Below are 15,301 nucleotides of genomic sequence, written 5' to 3'. Positions count from 1 at the left end.
AACAGAGTCCTCTCTTGCCAGAACATCTCAGGGAAGCTGGGCTGGGTCCTCTGAGGACATCTGCTGGTCCCCAGACCAATCTCTATGGCTGGGAGCAGCAGTGAGGGTTTGTTGTTGTCTTGTGCTGTGAGGCAAGTAGAACTGTCCCATGGGGTTTTCTAGGCTGTAAATTTAGTTTTTTTTTTTTAATCTTTACAGGAGCAGATCACCAGGCCTTTCTTCTGAGGCACCCCTGGGTGGGTTCAAACCACCAACCTTTTATTTAGCAGCCGAGCACTTCGCTGTTACGCCACCAGGGCTCCTTAGCAATGAGGGAGGGTGGGTATTACCTGTGGAGAAGCTGAAATCAATAATAAAGCTGACTTAAACTTGGTCTGCTTTTTCTTATCGCCATGACTTGGCAGTTCTGAACAACTTCACTGATAAATATTCCTCTCTGCAAAGAGTCTTTGGTTGAACTAAATCCTCAACGACTGTTGTCATTACCACCAAGCTTTAATAATATAGACGTAAGCTTCAAATTAGCACGTTTTCATGCCTTATCCTTAAACGAACATCATTTGCTACCTGAAGTTCATTCAGGGGACTCCCAGCATTACGCTCAGCCTATGCAAACACAACCGCGCACATTTATCTTGAGAGCAAATTTATAAAAGTTGGGAATCCTTTGAGCTCACAGTTCATGTCTTCCCCCATGGTACTGTATATTCCTCTGTTTAAACAGGAGACTCAAAATAAACAAGCAGCGCAGTTTCCTACTGCCGATGCAGCGAATTACCATAAACTCAAACCAAAAACCAAGCCAGTTACCTCCGAGTGGACTCCAACTCATGGCGGCCCCACGAGTGTCAGAGTAGAACTGCGCTTTGTAGGGTTTTCAGTGGCTGATTTTTCAGAAGTAGGTGCCAGGCCTTTCTTCCAAGGCACCCGTGGGTAGACTCCAACCTCCAACCTTTTGGTTAGCAGCAGAATGCATCAACCATTTGCACTACTACAAGCTTAGTAGCTTAAAATAACACAAATTCGTTATCTTACAGTCCTAAAGGTAAGAAGTCCAAACTGGGTCTCACTGGGCTAAAATCAAGGTGTCAGCAGGACTGGTTCCTTCTGGAGACTCTAGGGAAGAATCTGTTTCCTTGCTTTTTCCAGCTTCTAGAAGCCACCTGCATTCCTTGGCTAATGGCCCTTTTTCCATCTTCAAAACCTGCAACAGTGGGTCGAGTCCTCTGGTCACATCTCTCTGACCCTCCTTCTGCTATCACGTCTCCCTCTCTGACTTCAGCCAAGAAAAGTTCTTAGTTTTTAAGGATTCAAGTGATCAGATTGGACCTACATGAACAATCCAGAAGACCTCCCACCTCCCAGCAGCAAAGTGCCTTTTGCTGTGTGAGGTGACATCCCCAGGTCCCAGGGAGTAGGCTGTGGACATCTCCAGGGGAACCATTATTCTGACTACCACACACAGTGATTTACGTGAAGGCTAAGAGACAGGACTTGAGTTACATCCATTCTTGGTTCTGGGTGACCACTTGAAGATTTTATTTGTTTAAAATTTAAAACAGAGACCAAAAAAGAGAAAAAAAAGTTGCCATCAAGTTGATGCTGACTCACGGCGACCCCCATGTGTTACATAGCAAAGCTGCTCCATAGGATTTTTGTGGCTGTAATATTTATGGACACCGGCTGCCAGTCCTTTCTTCTGCAGCACAACTGGGTAGAATTTGAGCCACCAATCTTTCAATTAGTAGTCTAGTGCAAACTGTTTGCACCACCCAGGGGCCTTCTTTGTGTGTGTGTGTGTGTGTGTGTGTGTGTGTGTATGCCACTTAGGAACCCAGGGACTGTCACCAAAACAGTGACATGGAGTATGAATTGTAAAGTGTAAATTTTGGTTTGGCACAGAGAAGCTTAGTAACTTCCTCAAGGTCAAGCAGCTGGTCTGTGATGAAGCCCATTTTCCCTCCTAAATCACTAGGGCCCGGAAGTGGATTTCTCTGATTGGCTAGAATTCATTCTCATGCTTCACCCCCTAGGTGGGGGACCAGGTTAAATGGTGGGGGTGGTACCAATGAGAATCCCTCTCTCCAGGGGGAAAAGGGAAAAAATAAGTTCTCTTCCCAGAAGAAGGAAACCCTGGTGACATAGTGGTTAAGAGCTAAGGCTGCAAGCCAAAAGGTCAGCAGTTCGAATCCACCAGCTGCTCCTTGGAAACCCGATGGGGCAGTTCTACTCTGTCCTATAGGGTCGCTGTGAGTTGGAATCAACTCAATGGCAATGGATTTGGTTTTGGGGTACCGGCAGAAAGGGGATGGGAAATGGTGGCTGGGCAGATAAGCATGAGCACACATACACACATAAGGGAAAAAAAGAAATGTCTTCCCCTTGTGTACATCAGGGCGTATAAAAAAAGACTGGAATAAAAGGGGAGAGTTAAGATATTGCGGTATGGCAGGACCTAATGTTGTCAAGATGTAATTTTCCTCCAAGTTAGTCTATAAATTTAAAGCAATTCCCTACAAAAGCCCAGCAAGACTTCTGGAACGTGTTATCATGGTTCTAATGTTCATCTGGAAGGATATACGTGTGAGAACAGCCAAGAAAAATTTGAAAATATAAAAGAATAATGAAGGGGGCTTACCCTATCAGACAGTAAAACGCATCACTAACTAAACTAACGAAAACAGCAGGAATCCAAGGAGCAGGCAGCTAGCTCGTTGGAGGAGGACTCGGGATACGGAGACAGACGGAGCAGAGAGGAGCATTTAACATGTGAAGGGGTGGCATTCCAAGCCGGGGGATGCAGGATGGATTGTTCAATAACCGTGTTGAACAGCTGGTTAACCATTTGGAAGAAAATTCAAAAGATTCTTACTTCGTCTGCCTCCCCAAAATAAATTCCGGCTGCATTAAATATTTAAGATAAAAAGAGATAACAAAAACTAAAAGAAAGTGTCTTCTCTTTCATACTGAGGCTGGGCTAGGTTTCTCAGCAGACCAGAGATTGAATCTACGAAGGAAGAAAGATGGAGCTATTTTGCTAACTAAATGCATTTGGGACTTCTTTCCGTCAAAATAAACAGAAACGTGGTCGTGTAAATTGGTGCAAGCTCTCTGGTGGGTGGAGGGATGCTGTAGGTGCCCCGCCCAGCTCCCTGGGATCCCTTTGACCCGTCTGCTGGGCTGTCCCACAGCTGCCACAAGTGCTGATGCCAGGGCTCACATCTGCCACCTTCTTTGGAGGCTTGCCCACAGACAATTGGAGCCGCCTCACTCAGGCGGGCCTGGGAGTTACACTTCCCAATCCCTGTGGTGCCTCATGGCCAATACCCGACTGACCCCAGGCTTGGCTTGAAATCCCTGCTCCCCTAAATGCAAGTCAAAACCACCAAGAGATACCACTCCCCCTGCCCCCCCACACCTGCGTGACTGGTATCAGAAAAACAGAAAACAACACGTGTTCATGAGGGTGTGTAGAAACTGGAACCCTCGTCCATTGCTGAAAAAGTGCCCTGGGTAAGCTTTCCTCCAAGGGAGGAGTGGCTCTGGCTTGGGCAGTGTCTGGTGTTTGAGGAGTACAGGGGAGATGGCAATGACGAGAACCATGGAAGGAAAATGGCCAGAGGGTCAACTATGCTGAAGATCAAGTGCAGGAGTGAAGCAAAGGGATAGAGGGACTCAGAGAAGGCTGAACCAGCATTCAATACTGTCAAGATGTGATTTCCCCCCAAGTTAGCCTATACATTTAAAACAATCCCATACAAAAGCCCAGCGAGACTTCTGGAACGTGATATCATGATCCTAACGTTTATCTGAAAGAATACGTCCATGAGAGCGGCCAAGAGAAATTTGTGACAAGTTGCCTACATGAAGCTCAGAGCCGTGATAAGGAAGGAGTGCAGCCCTGAGGTTGGGGTGGGGGCATCTGGGTAGATGAGAACTTTGAACCTCAGATGCCCTTGAGCCCTCTAGGCTGATTAAAGTGGCCACACCTCCTTGTTGAGAATAGTGGTCTCCTTGCTTGAAGGCTACTCCAATGAAGCAGACACCTTGCAGGACAGGATGAGATCCTTGCAGGATCTGCCCCCACTTCCCTCCTGACCACCGACCATCAACCATTGCCAGGGTCAAGTTGCAGCATAGCTTCTCCAGGAAGTGCTGGGCCAACCAGAGTAAGAGCAGGACCTACAATGAGAGTCTGCAGGATCTGCCTTGCATATACTTGCAGGAACCAGGAGAGTATGCCTGAGAGAGGGTCCTGGGGATGCTGGACTGGGGGCATGGGATATAGAACTAGTTAAGGGCCCCTCTCTTGTGGCTCAGGGTTTAATGTCCAGGCAATGACCTCAGGGGCTGGCCTCAATATCAGCGATGGCTCTTAAAAAAAGAAATAGAAAAATTAAAAATAGAAAAAATAATAATCCAATGAAATAAATGCCAGAGTGGACATGGCAAAGTGTGAAAGAAGGGATTCAAAGTCTTATAGAGGAAAGGGGTACTGAGTTTCTGTGAAAGCCCAGTGCCATCGAGTCGATTGCGACTCATAGCGACCCATAGCGACCCTATAGGACAGAGTAGAGCTGCCTCATAGAGTTTCCAAGGAGTGTCTGGTGGATATCGAACTGCCAACCCTTTGGTTAGCAGCCGTAGCACTTACCCTCCACACCACCAGGGAAACCCTGTTTCTGTGAAGGGTGATGTAAACATTTGGAAATGATTAGTGGTGATGTCGCACGACATGGCAGACATCATTAACGTCATTGTGTTGTACAGGTGAAAATGATTGAAATGGCAAAAGTTTTGTTATACATATTTCGTCACAATTAAAAATTTTTTTAAAGTCTTATAGAAGTGGATGTGCTAGAGAGAGCCTAATATGTAAGACCCGGAAGCCCACTAGCTGACTGTGTTTCTTGGAAAAACTGGAGAGCTTTCCATTGGCCGAGGCAGCAGGGAATGCTATGGTGGGTAGGAGACCACGCTGGTGGAGAAGCGCAGTCCTGGCTGTCCTCTGTAGCTCAGGGCTGTTGATAAGAGATGCTGTTATAGAACTGGGCTCCTGAGTATAATTGGGATGATAGGATGGTAGGACAGCAGAGGCCAAGTGGCGGCACTTAACCATCAAAGACAAAACCCAGTGCCCGTTGCTGTTGAGTCAATTCTGACTCATAGCAACCCTATAGGACAGAGTACAACTGCCCCATAGGGTTTCCAAGTCTGTAATGTTTACGGAAGTAGACTATCGTATCTTCCACAGAGTGGTGGTGGATCTGAACTGCCAACCCTTTGGTTAGCAGCCAAGCACTTAACCACTGTGCCACCAGGGCTCCTTCATCAAAGGCAAGGTGGGTATAATTACTCTAACGGGCAGCAGAGTCAGAATGGCAGTCAGGGGGCCTAACCCACAGGTATCTATGACCAACACAGCTTGCTATTCCTAAGGGCATGATAGTTGGGCAACCAACAAGTGTTATTACCTCATGTAGATAATCGAAATCAATCAAAAATGGATGAGCAGAAGGCTGGTGCCAGCTGCCTGATGGGCAGTAATGACTGCTCGCTCAGTGTCCAGACCTCACCCTATTCCCAGACCCAGAATCCATCAAGCGTGAGATACAACAAAACAAACAAAAAAAACCAAACCTGTTGCTGTCAAGTCAATTCCAACTTATAGTGACCCAGCAGGACAGAGTAGAACTGCCCCATGAGGTTTCCAAGGCTATAGTCTTTATGGGAGCAGACCGGCACATCTTTCTCCCATGGAGCGGTTGGCAGGTTCGAACTGCTGGCCTTTCAGTTAGCAGCTAAATGCTTAACCACTGTGCCACCAGGGCCCCTTAAGTGTGAGATAGGATCCTGCAATACCTTAAGTTACACAATCATTGTTCCCCCTGCCCTTCCCCGAGGTACCTATGGCCATTTACTCGGGTAAAGTGGAGTATATAGATCTTTCAAGACCTTTAGGATACAGAGTCCAAGCTGACTTTGATTCCCAGTAACCAAAAGGTCACCATGGCTTCCCCTTTAGAGCTGGGGCAGATGGGGTCAGGAAAAAGGGAGTCTTCATACTTTCACATCCAGTTCGGATGTAAATAAGCAAATCCAGCTTGAGAAGCCATTTGGAACCAAAGGCTCAGGCCCCTCAGGGATGGTCTGGGTTATCCCAGACAAGCCACCTGGACCATCGAAGTGCTGGGTGAGGCCTGGGGGATGCTGGAACGGACAGCAGAGAGGCGAAATGATGAGTATCAGCTGTGGGCTTGGGGCCTGCTGTACCAGTGGGATCTAAAATTCATCCCCCGAACCCACCTCTTGTAAGTGTTGGCAGCCAGCGTAACCCACTAAATCCAGGAGAAGGTGCGGTGAGGGCGAATCAGCCTGATACAAGAAGCAAATGCTCTTGAGTGGTGCAAGGGGTAATCTAGCAGATGCTGTTGGGCTCCTGCCCAGATGCCGTGGGACTTTCTTACACATCTGTGTGCCCAGACTCCAGCTGCTGCTTGGTTCACACCGACAGCCTTCTCTGGAGGACCGCCCTTGGGAGATCTGGGCCACCTTTAAGTGAGGTGCTTGGAAACCATCCCTCTCGTCCCTAAGGCAGTTCACAGCAAAGGCAGATGGATACAGGGCATACAAAATTCTCACCCTTGCTTCAAAGAGGGACAAACTCTTCAGATGCCTTTTTCAACCAAAATTCTAGGAAAGAATTAAGTCCTACAGACAATGATTTGAGCAACTATTTTCTTGAATCTCCCAAAGATGATTCACCATTCTAGAAACATCCCTGGGAGAGAAGATAACTCATCACACACTGTGGATACCTTTTTTATTTTACTTTGTTTTTGGTGAAAATATACACAGCAAAGCCTGCTCTCATTCTACAATTTCTAAACATAATGATCAGTGACGTTGGTTATATTCTTCATATTCTCGTTAATTCTATTCTAGTTGTTTCCCTTCCATTTACTTAATCTTCCTGCCCCCAACCTTCTCATCTATGCTTTAAAAGAGCTGTTGACCCTTTAGTCTTATATAGATATATATATATATTTTTAAGTAACATAATAAGGGTGACAATCTTTACTCTTTAGGCTATTGCTACTTAGTTTAAAGGTGACTTTGGGGGATAGTTTCAAGTCAAGATCTGAAGAGCAACTCAGGGTCAAAGTCTCCTGCAGCCTCAACAGGTCCAGTAAGTCTGGACTCCTTAAGACCTTGAAGTTCTGTTCCACATTCTCCTCTTGTTTTATCAAGGTTTCTCTATGACATCCCAGATTAAAATATTCAGCAGTAATAGCTGGGCACCATCTAATTCTTCTGGTCTCAAGGTGGAGGAGGCAGCGGTTCATGTGTAGACAAATTAGTCCTGTAGACCAGTTCCTTCCCAGATTCTTGGGTTTCATTGTTTCTCTTTTCCAGAGGAATAAAGGCCAATAGTTGTATCTTAGATAGCTGCTCATGAGCCTTTTAAGGCCCCAGACACTACTCACCATACTGGGAGGTAGAACACAAAGTTTAGAACTATATTGTGCCCATTGACTCAGGGCTAAATGACCTCCCAGGGCCCCAGTTGAAAAGGGCTGCTCTAAGCTGCAGGTGGTTCTCCAGAACTCCCTGCTGCATCAGGCTAAAGCTGGACCCCCCCTGAACCCTCATCCTTGCTTAACTTCCCCGTCTCCCCTCTCCTATTCCTCTCTCTCCTGAGGGCATCGCTTCAGGAATCTCTTGCACAAAAACCCCAGCCTTCTAGAGACCTGAGTCTGAAATGGGGAGAAATTTGGCCGTATCATCAATATTTAAAATCCATGTGTATTTTGGTCCCATAACCCCACTTCCAGAAATTTACCCTAAGTGCTCCTATGCATAAAGATCTGGGTACAATATTTTTTTTTCAAAATTATAAAAAAATAAAAACTGGACAACTTAAAACCCTTCCAATAGGGAACTTGCGAAATAAATTATGGGGCATCCATGTGATGGAAATATGACCAGCTATTTAGAAGAAAATAGCTTCAGATATATGTTCATGGAAAAATATGAATAGTATATTTAACTATGTAAAACTCAAGGGGCAGAACAGCAAAGCATGAACTGTTATGCTCTGAGAATTGTTGTTGTGTGCCATCGAGTTGATTCCAACTCATAGCGACCCCATGTGACAGAGTAGAACAGCCCCATAGGGTTTTCTAGGCTGTAATCTTTATAGGAGCAGATGGCCAGGTCTACCTCCCAAGGAGCTGGTAGATGGGTTTGAACTGCCAACCTCTTGGTTAGCAGCCAAGTGCTCAACTGCTGCACCACAAGGGCTCCTTACTCTGAGAGTAAACTGTGAAATAGGGGATGGTGAGGTGGTGTGGGGGACTTTATACGTCACCTGCTTTAATACTGAGTGTTTTCAATGAGCAGGTATAAATTTTATAATTAAAAAAAAAACATTCTGGTTAAACGTGACAAATTGCACACATTTGTTTACCTTCATTTTCTCTCAAAACCACTAAAAGAGCTATAAAGGGATTTTTTGAAGACATAAACCTATTAGGGTAAACATAATATGAGAGAAAATAAGAACAACAAAACTTTGGAAGCTAGAAGGCAGATGGGAGATGGGTAAACTGCTTTAGCAAGATGGAGAACATCGAAATCTAAGCCAACAGAGAAAAGTGCCCATAACAAGCCAGATCTCACTGCAGACTCCCCCAAACCCTGTAGAATTGGAGCCACCAGATACCTCTGGAAGTGGTGCCTGGGCAAAGCAAAAAGTCAGAAGGATACCTTGGTTATATAAGAAGCAAAGCTGGCTCCCTTGTTTGGAAATATAATTCCAGGAGAGGAAGAGCCACAAAGACTGGATGTAGGGACCCCAGGCACAGCTGAGGGTGACAGCACTATATTAAAAACAGAATGATTAAGAGAAAAGTTCTCACGATAAGCAGTAAGGTCCCTGGTCCCCTTCTCCCACTTGGCTCCCAGGCATGGCTTCTCAGAAGATTAGAAAAATCATTTTTTGGAGAAACTGGCCCAAGATAAAAGATTTATATACTGACAGTTGGTGTTTCCCAACAGAATGCCCCCTACCCCGATCATCCTACATGGCTCCCAAACTGGCACGCTCTCCTAGGCACAAAAGATTCCAGTGGGTGAGGGCACCATTCTTAAATATGAATGGAGATCCCAGGCCCATCGAATCTCTAAGGAATGTAGCAAATGGCAAAAACTAACACAAACAAGGAAAAAAGGACTGATTTAAAATTATAACTGAGTGTCAGAGAGTTAAGAAACGTACTTTTTTCCAGTGCTGCAAGTCAGGCTCTTGTGGGCAGCCTGGAGTACCTGGGTGGTGCAAACGGTTAAGCGCTCAGCTGCTGACCCAAAGGTTGGAGATTCAGGTCCACCCAGAGGAACCTCAGAAGAAAGGTCTAGTGATCTACTTCTGAAAAATCAGCCATTAAAAACCCTGTGAGCACAGTCCTACCCTGACACAGGTGGAGGCACCGTGAGTTGGGGTCAACTCCATGGCAACTGGTCATGGGCAGTCTGATGGTTTACAATCAGAGTCTGCTCAGAATGTGTTGTAATTTTTTTTTTTTTTTTTATTGGCTGGTTCCTATACTATCCCAGTCATTAAGAGTTCTGAATATCACTGCTCTTTATATCCATAAAGCAAGTTAAAAAAAACCAAGCTGTCATCAACTGGATTCCAACTCGATTACCAGGCCTTCCTTCCAAGGTATCTCTGGGTGGGTTTGAACTGTCAACCTTTTGGCTAGTAGTCGAGCACTTAATCAGTCGTATCACCCAGGAACTTCATATAAAACAAGTACAAAAATGAGACCAAAGGGCCGCACCAGCCCTGGGCCGAGAACTAGTAGGCAGGAGGGGACAGGAAAGCTGGTAATAGGGAACCCAGGGTTGAGAAGAGAGAGTGTGGACACGTCGTGGGGTTGTTAACTGATGTCATAAACTAATATGTGCACTAACTGTTTAATGAGAAACTAGTTTGTTCTGTAAACATTCATCTAAAGTACAAAAAGAAAAGTACAGGATACTAAAAAAAGTAAAGACACTTTCAAAGAATTAAAAAACAGTTTTTGAAAATTAAAAATATAATAACAAAACTAAAACATTTAACAGTAGGTTAAAAAAAAATTTTTTTTTTTTTAAAAGATGAAGCTTCAAAAATCACGCAGACTTCCAGTTCTACAGAAGATGAAGTAGACTCATTTCTCCTTAGTCCTCCCTCTTACAACTAAAATCCTTGGATATAATACAACAAACAACATAGGAAGAATCTAAAAAGTGGAAAGAAGAAGGCTGACTGGCCAAGGGCCTTGGGACTTGAGGAACAACACAGTGGTGAGTTCTCTGGGTTTTATTTTTCCTTCCATGTCTCCCATATGAGGTGCTGGAGAAGCCCACAACCCCAGTACGCCAATGTGCAGAGACAAGCCTTCCCCTCAAAAAGGGCCAGGTGAGGGGTGGTCTAAAAAAAAACCCAACAAAAAAAGGGTTTTTTTTTTTTTAGACCACCTCTCACACAAAACACTTTTGAAAATACCTGCCCTACTTCAGCCAAATACCAAGGAAAAAATTGCCCCCACCACGTGTCGGCTGAACTTCCATCCACCTCCACTCAGGGCAACAAGATGGCGTGAGTCAGCACTCTGCTGTTAGCCCTGAGTTCTATTATTCCCAGCAAAACTATCCTTCCGGGAGGAAGAGGAAATGAAGACATTCTGAGACAAAAGGGAACTAAGGGAACTTATCGCCAGCAGACTTACCGTTACAGAATCACTAAAGGAGGTTCTCCAAAGAGAAAGAAAATGATAACAGAAGGAGGCTTGCAACTTCAGGAAGGAAAAAAGTGCAATACAATGGGTAAAACTAGAGGTATATATGATAGACTATCCTTTTCCCCAAGGAGTCCTGGCAGCACAATAGTTAAACACTCAGCTGCTAAATGAAAGGTTGCTGGTTCCAACACACCAGCATCTCCTTGGGAGAAAAGGCCTGGTGATCTGCTCCTATAAAGATTACAGCCTAGGAAATCCTATGGGGCCATCCTACTCTGTTCTATACGGTGGCTATGAGTCGGAATCGACTCAATGGCAATGGGTTAAATGGGTTATCCTTCTCCCCATGAGTTTTTAAAATTATGTTTGATGATTGAAGCAAAACTTATAATCATTGTCCGATGTAGTCATCGATATTGCATGTAGAGGAAACACTTAAGACAATTTTATTTTTTAAAAAGGGGAAGGTGAGGACCTGAACGGAAGTAAGATTTCTATACTTGAAGTGAAAAATGTTGATACCAGTCAAGTGTGTTGTTATGTATGTATATTGTAATATTTAGAGCTTAAAAACTACTCATTAAAAATCTATCGAAGAGATATACTCAACACCATAGATCAATCAAAATGGAATTATCAAAAAGAAAGTTCCAGTAACCCAAAGGAAGGCAAGAAAAGGGAACCAAAGGGCACAAAAAATAAAATAAAATAATAAACTTAAGACCTAACATTATCAGTAATGACTTTAAACGTTGTTGTACTTTTGTGCCGTCCGGTTGATTCTAATTTACAGTGACCCTACAGGATAGAGTAGAACTGCCCCTAGGGTTTCCTAGGCTGTGAGGAGATTGCCAGGTCTTTTCTCCCAAGGAGTGGCTGATGGGTTCAAATCTCCGACCTTTCAGTTAGCAGCTGAGCACTTAACCATTGAGCCACCAGGGCTCCTTTGTAGATTTAAAACAAACAAACCAAACATTGCCTGGCTACACTTGTCTACGGGAAGCTCAAGTCAAATATAACCACACAGGTAGATTGAAAGTAAAAGAACAGTGAAAGATATACCATGTAAACATTAATTTAAAAAAATTTTTAAAAGCAAGTGTGGATATATTAATATCAGGTAAAATAGATTTCAGAGCAAAATAAGAAAAAAAATTACCGGGTACAAGAGGGACATTATCGGTAATTTCTTTTTAATACAAAAAAGTAAAACTATTCCTATTGGGTTGCTTCTGCCTCATAGCGACCCCATGTAAATAATAAAAGTAAAAACCTTTTAAAAGAAAACGTAGCAGAAAAATTTCTGAAGAGTACTTAGACTTGACACCAAAACCACAATCTACTCAATAAAAAAAACTGAAATTCACTCAAATTAAAAACTTTTGCATTGCAAAAGACACTCTTAAGAGGCTGGAAAAACAAGCTATGGGCTGGGAGAAAATGTGTGCAAATCACATATCTGGCAAAGGTCTTCTATTTGGGAAATACAAAAGAATTCTCAAAATGCAACAGTAAAAACAAACAAAACAAAATATAGAAAATGAGCATGAGATATGCAGAGACATTTCATCAAAGAAGGGATAGGGAGGGCAAATGAGCACGTGAAAAGATGTTCGACATCATTAGCCACTAGGGAAATGCAAATTAAAATTCCAATGAGCTATCACTACACACTATTAGGATGTCTAAAGTAAAAAATAGTGAAAACACCCAACGCTCTCAGGGTGTGGAGAAATGGTATCTCACATACAGTTGCCTTGCTGGTGAGAATGTAAAATAGTACAGCCACTCTGGAAAACGGTTTAGCAGTTTCTTAAAAAACTAAATTGACCATGTTTTGTGTGCCTTCAAGTCGATTCCAACTCAGATCGACCCCATGTGACAGAGTAGAACTGCCCCATTGGGTTTCCTAGGCTGTAATCTTTACAGGAGCAAATCGCCAGAGCTTTTCTCCCAGGGAGCCACTGGGTGGGTTCAAACCACCAACCTTTCGGTTAGCAGCCAATCACTTAAACATTTCGCCACTGGGCATTGATGCCAGAGAAATGAAAACTTATGTTCAGACAAAAATTTGTACACGATTTTTTTCATAGCAACATTGTTCGTAACAGCCCAAAAGCTCAAGCAACTCATATATGCTTCAATGGGTGAATGGTTCAACACACAGTGGTATATCTATACAATGGAATATTACTCAGCAATAAAAAAGAACAAGTTATTGATGCTTGCAACAACTTGGATGATGTCAAAGGCCTCATGCTTAGTGAAAAAGGTAGTATATGATTCCATTTATATTCTGGAAATGATAGAAATAGAGAATAGATTAATGGCTGACAGGGATCAGGACAGGGATAGATATGGCGGGTGGGTGTAGGTATAAAGTGGGTGGTATGAGTTTCTTTGTGGTGATGGAAGACTTGTGTATCTTGATTGTGGCGGTGGCTACACAAACCTACACATGGAATAAATTTGCAAAGAGCTATAGATACACACGTGTGCGCACACACACAAATGAGTGCTTGTCAAAGCTGGTGAAAACTGCAGATCGGTAGTCTCGTTAACAGCACTGTGCCAATATACATACCAATCTTCTGTTTCAATGTTGTGTTACAGTTATATAAAATGTTGCCATCATAGGAAGCTGGGTGGCTCTATGCACTATGTTTGCAGCTTCCTAGAGCTCTATAATTATTTCAAATAAAAAAAAAAATTAAGACTTCCAGAAAGTAGAATAAAAAGTCAACAGAATGGAGCGAGAAAAGATGTTGAGAAGATTGAAGCCACCAACAAGAAGTAACTCCAGCTCCAGACTTATGCCCAATACTTGCCTTGGTGCTTACGTGTTGTCTTAGTCATCTCGTGCTGCTATAACAGAAATACCACAAATGGGTGGCTTTAACAAAGAGAATTTTATTTTGCCACAGTCTATTTTTTTTTTTAGTAGGCTAGAAGTCCAAATTCAGGGTGTCAGCTCCAGGGGGAAGGCTTTCTCTTTCTGTTGGCTCTGGAGGAAGGTCCTTGCCTTCAGTCCTCCCTTGGTCTGGGAGCATCTCAGGGCAGGAACCTCAAGTCCAAAGGACACTCTCTGCTCCTGGAGCTGCTTTCTTGGTGGTATGAGGTCTCCAATCTCTGCTAGCTTCCCTTTCCTTTTATCTCTTGAGAGATAAAAGGTGGTGCAGCTTACACCCCAGGGAAACTCCCTTTACATTGGATCAGGGATGTGACCTGGTAAGGGTGTTACAATCCCATCCTAATCCTCTTTAACATAAAATTACAAACACAAAATGGAGGATAACCACAGAATACTGGGAATCATGGCCTAACCAAGTTAATACACATATTTTGGGGGGACATAATTCAATCCATGACACGTATTCTGTCCTCTTTCCGGTCAATGTGCATAAACTGTCCTTGGTACATCCCACCCCTTCTTGCTTTCTCCAACGCTGTTCCAGCAATTCTGTCTCCCATGCACCATCAATGTGTTCCCTTGCTACTGGATCCTACAAACCTGCTGTCATTTCTCCCATCTTTATACACCATAGGTGGAGCAAACGGTTTGCTCTCAGCTACTAACCTAAAGGTTGCTGGTTCAAACCTACCCAGTGGCACTGCGGAAGAAAGGCCTGGTGACCTGCTTCTGTAAAGACCACAGCCAAGAAAACCTTATGGAGCAGCTCTACTCTATAACACATGGGGTCACCCTGAGTCAGAATTGACTCGGTGGCATTGGGTTTGGTTTTTGGTGTTATGCCCCACACTCTTACACACCACCAAAGGGAAGATAGGATCCAGAGTAAGGTACGGTGTCAGTTACCAAAAAATAAAGAGACATTTCTTTGCACATCTGGTTGTGTGTATAAATTTCAAGCCCGCTGCATTTATAGCGAGAAAGGGCTAGAAGGGCAGATACAAAAATGTTAAATGTGGTTATTCTGTGGGTAGCGATACTGAGTGATTTCTCTTTTCTTGTTTAACTGTTTTCTGAAGTCTATGTAATAAAAGGATTACTTTTGAAAGCAGAAAAAAATCAATAAAAGTTATTATTCTATAAAATACTGTCAATGGCTCCCTACTGCCCATGGCTGACAACTAATTCCTTTACACTTGTAAGGCAGGCCCCCAGAGCCTGGCTCAAGCCAACCTTGCTGCTCTCTGCAGCCTCCGCCCCACCACCGCCCCAGCTTCTGACGTCCACTGTTTCTATCTTCTCCCTCTGGCCAGGGGAGGAAGAGGGGACTGCAGGCTCTTCACCCTTTTCCTCCTGTTCCCACCGCGTGGGAGTCCCTTCCTCTCTCCCACCTCCCGGTATCTCCGGAACCAGCTCCTGCTTATCCTTTAAGGTCTTGAGTAACCACCTCCCCCACCCCAAGGGTCCCCACCCCCTCCCTTGCTCCCCTAGTGCCACGTCACTGCTCACTGGATTCTTAGCTTCGCGGCTGCCTCTTCCAAATGCCTTCGGGCTGGACCTCACCTGCTTACCTGTCCAGCCCTTCTCTGCACCCTTCTTGCCC

At 44.1% G+C, this 15,301-nt stretch overlaps 1 protein-coding gene across 2 annotated transcripts in view; it reads left to right on the top strand.

The window, feature by feature from the left end:
* Window positions 1–10,391, top strand: part of MAD1L1 (mitotic arrest deficient 1 like 1) — a 492,384-nt gene extending 481,993 nt beyond the window's left edge. The window contains exon 19 of one of the 2 annotated variants that reach the window (XM_064295955.1): window positions 10,162–10,391. In XM_064295955.1, the coding sequence (XP_064152025.1) occupies window positions 10,162–10,212 (51 nt within the window). In that variant the 3' untranslated portion in view covers window positions 10,213–10,391. The remainder of the gene's footprint in view (window positions 1–10,161) is intronic. The other variant, XM_064295956.1, reaches the window with a different exon arrangement.
* The last annotated feature ends 4,910 nt before the right edge of the window (window positions 10,392–15,301 follow it).

The sequence above is a fragment of the Loxodonta africana genome, chromosome 12 (assembly GCF_030014295.1).
Source record: "Loxodonta africana isolate mLoxAfr1 chromosome 12, mLoxAfr1.hap2, whole genome shotgun sequence".
Taxonomy (NCBI): Eukaryota; Metazoa; Chordata; class Mammalia; order Proboscidea; family Elephantidae; genus Loxodonta; species Loxodonta africana.
This window is presented reverse-complemented; position numbering and strand designations above follow the sequence as displayed.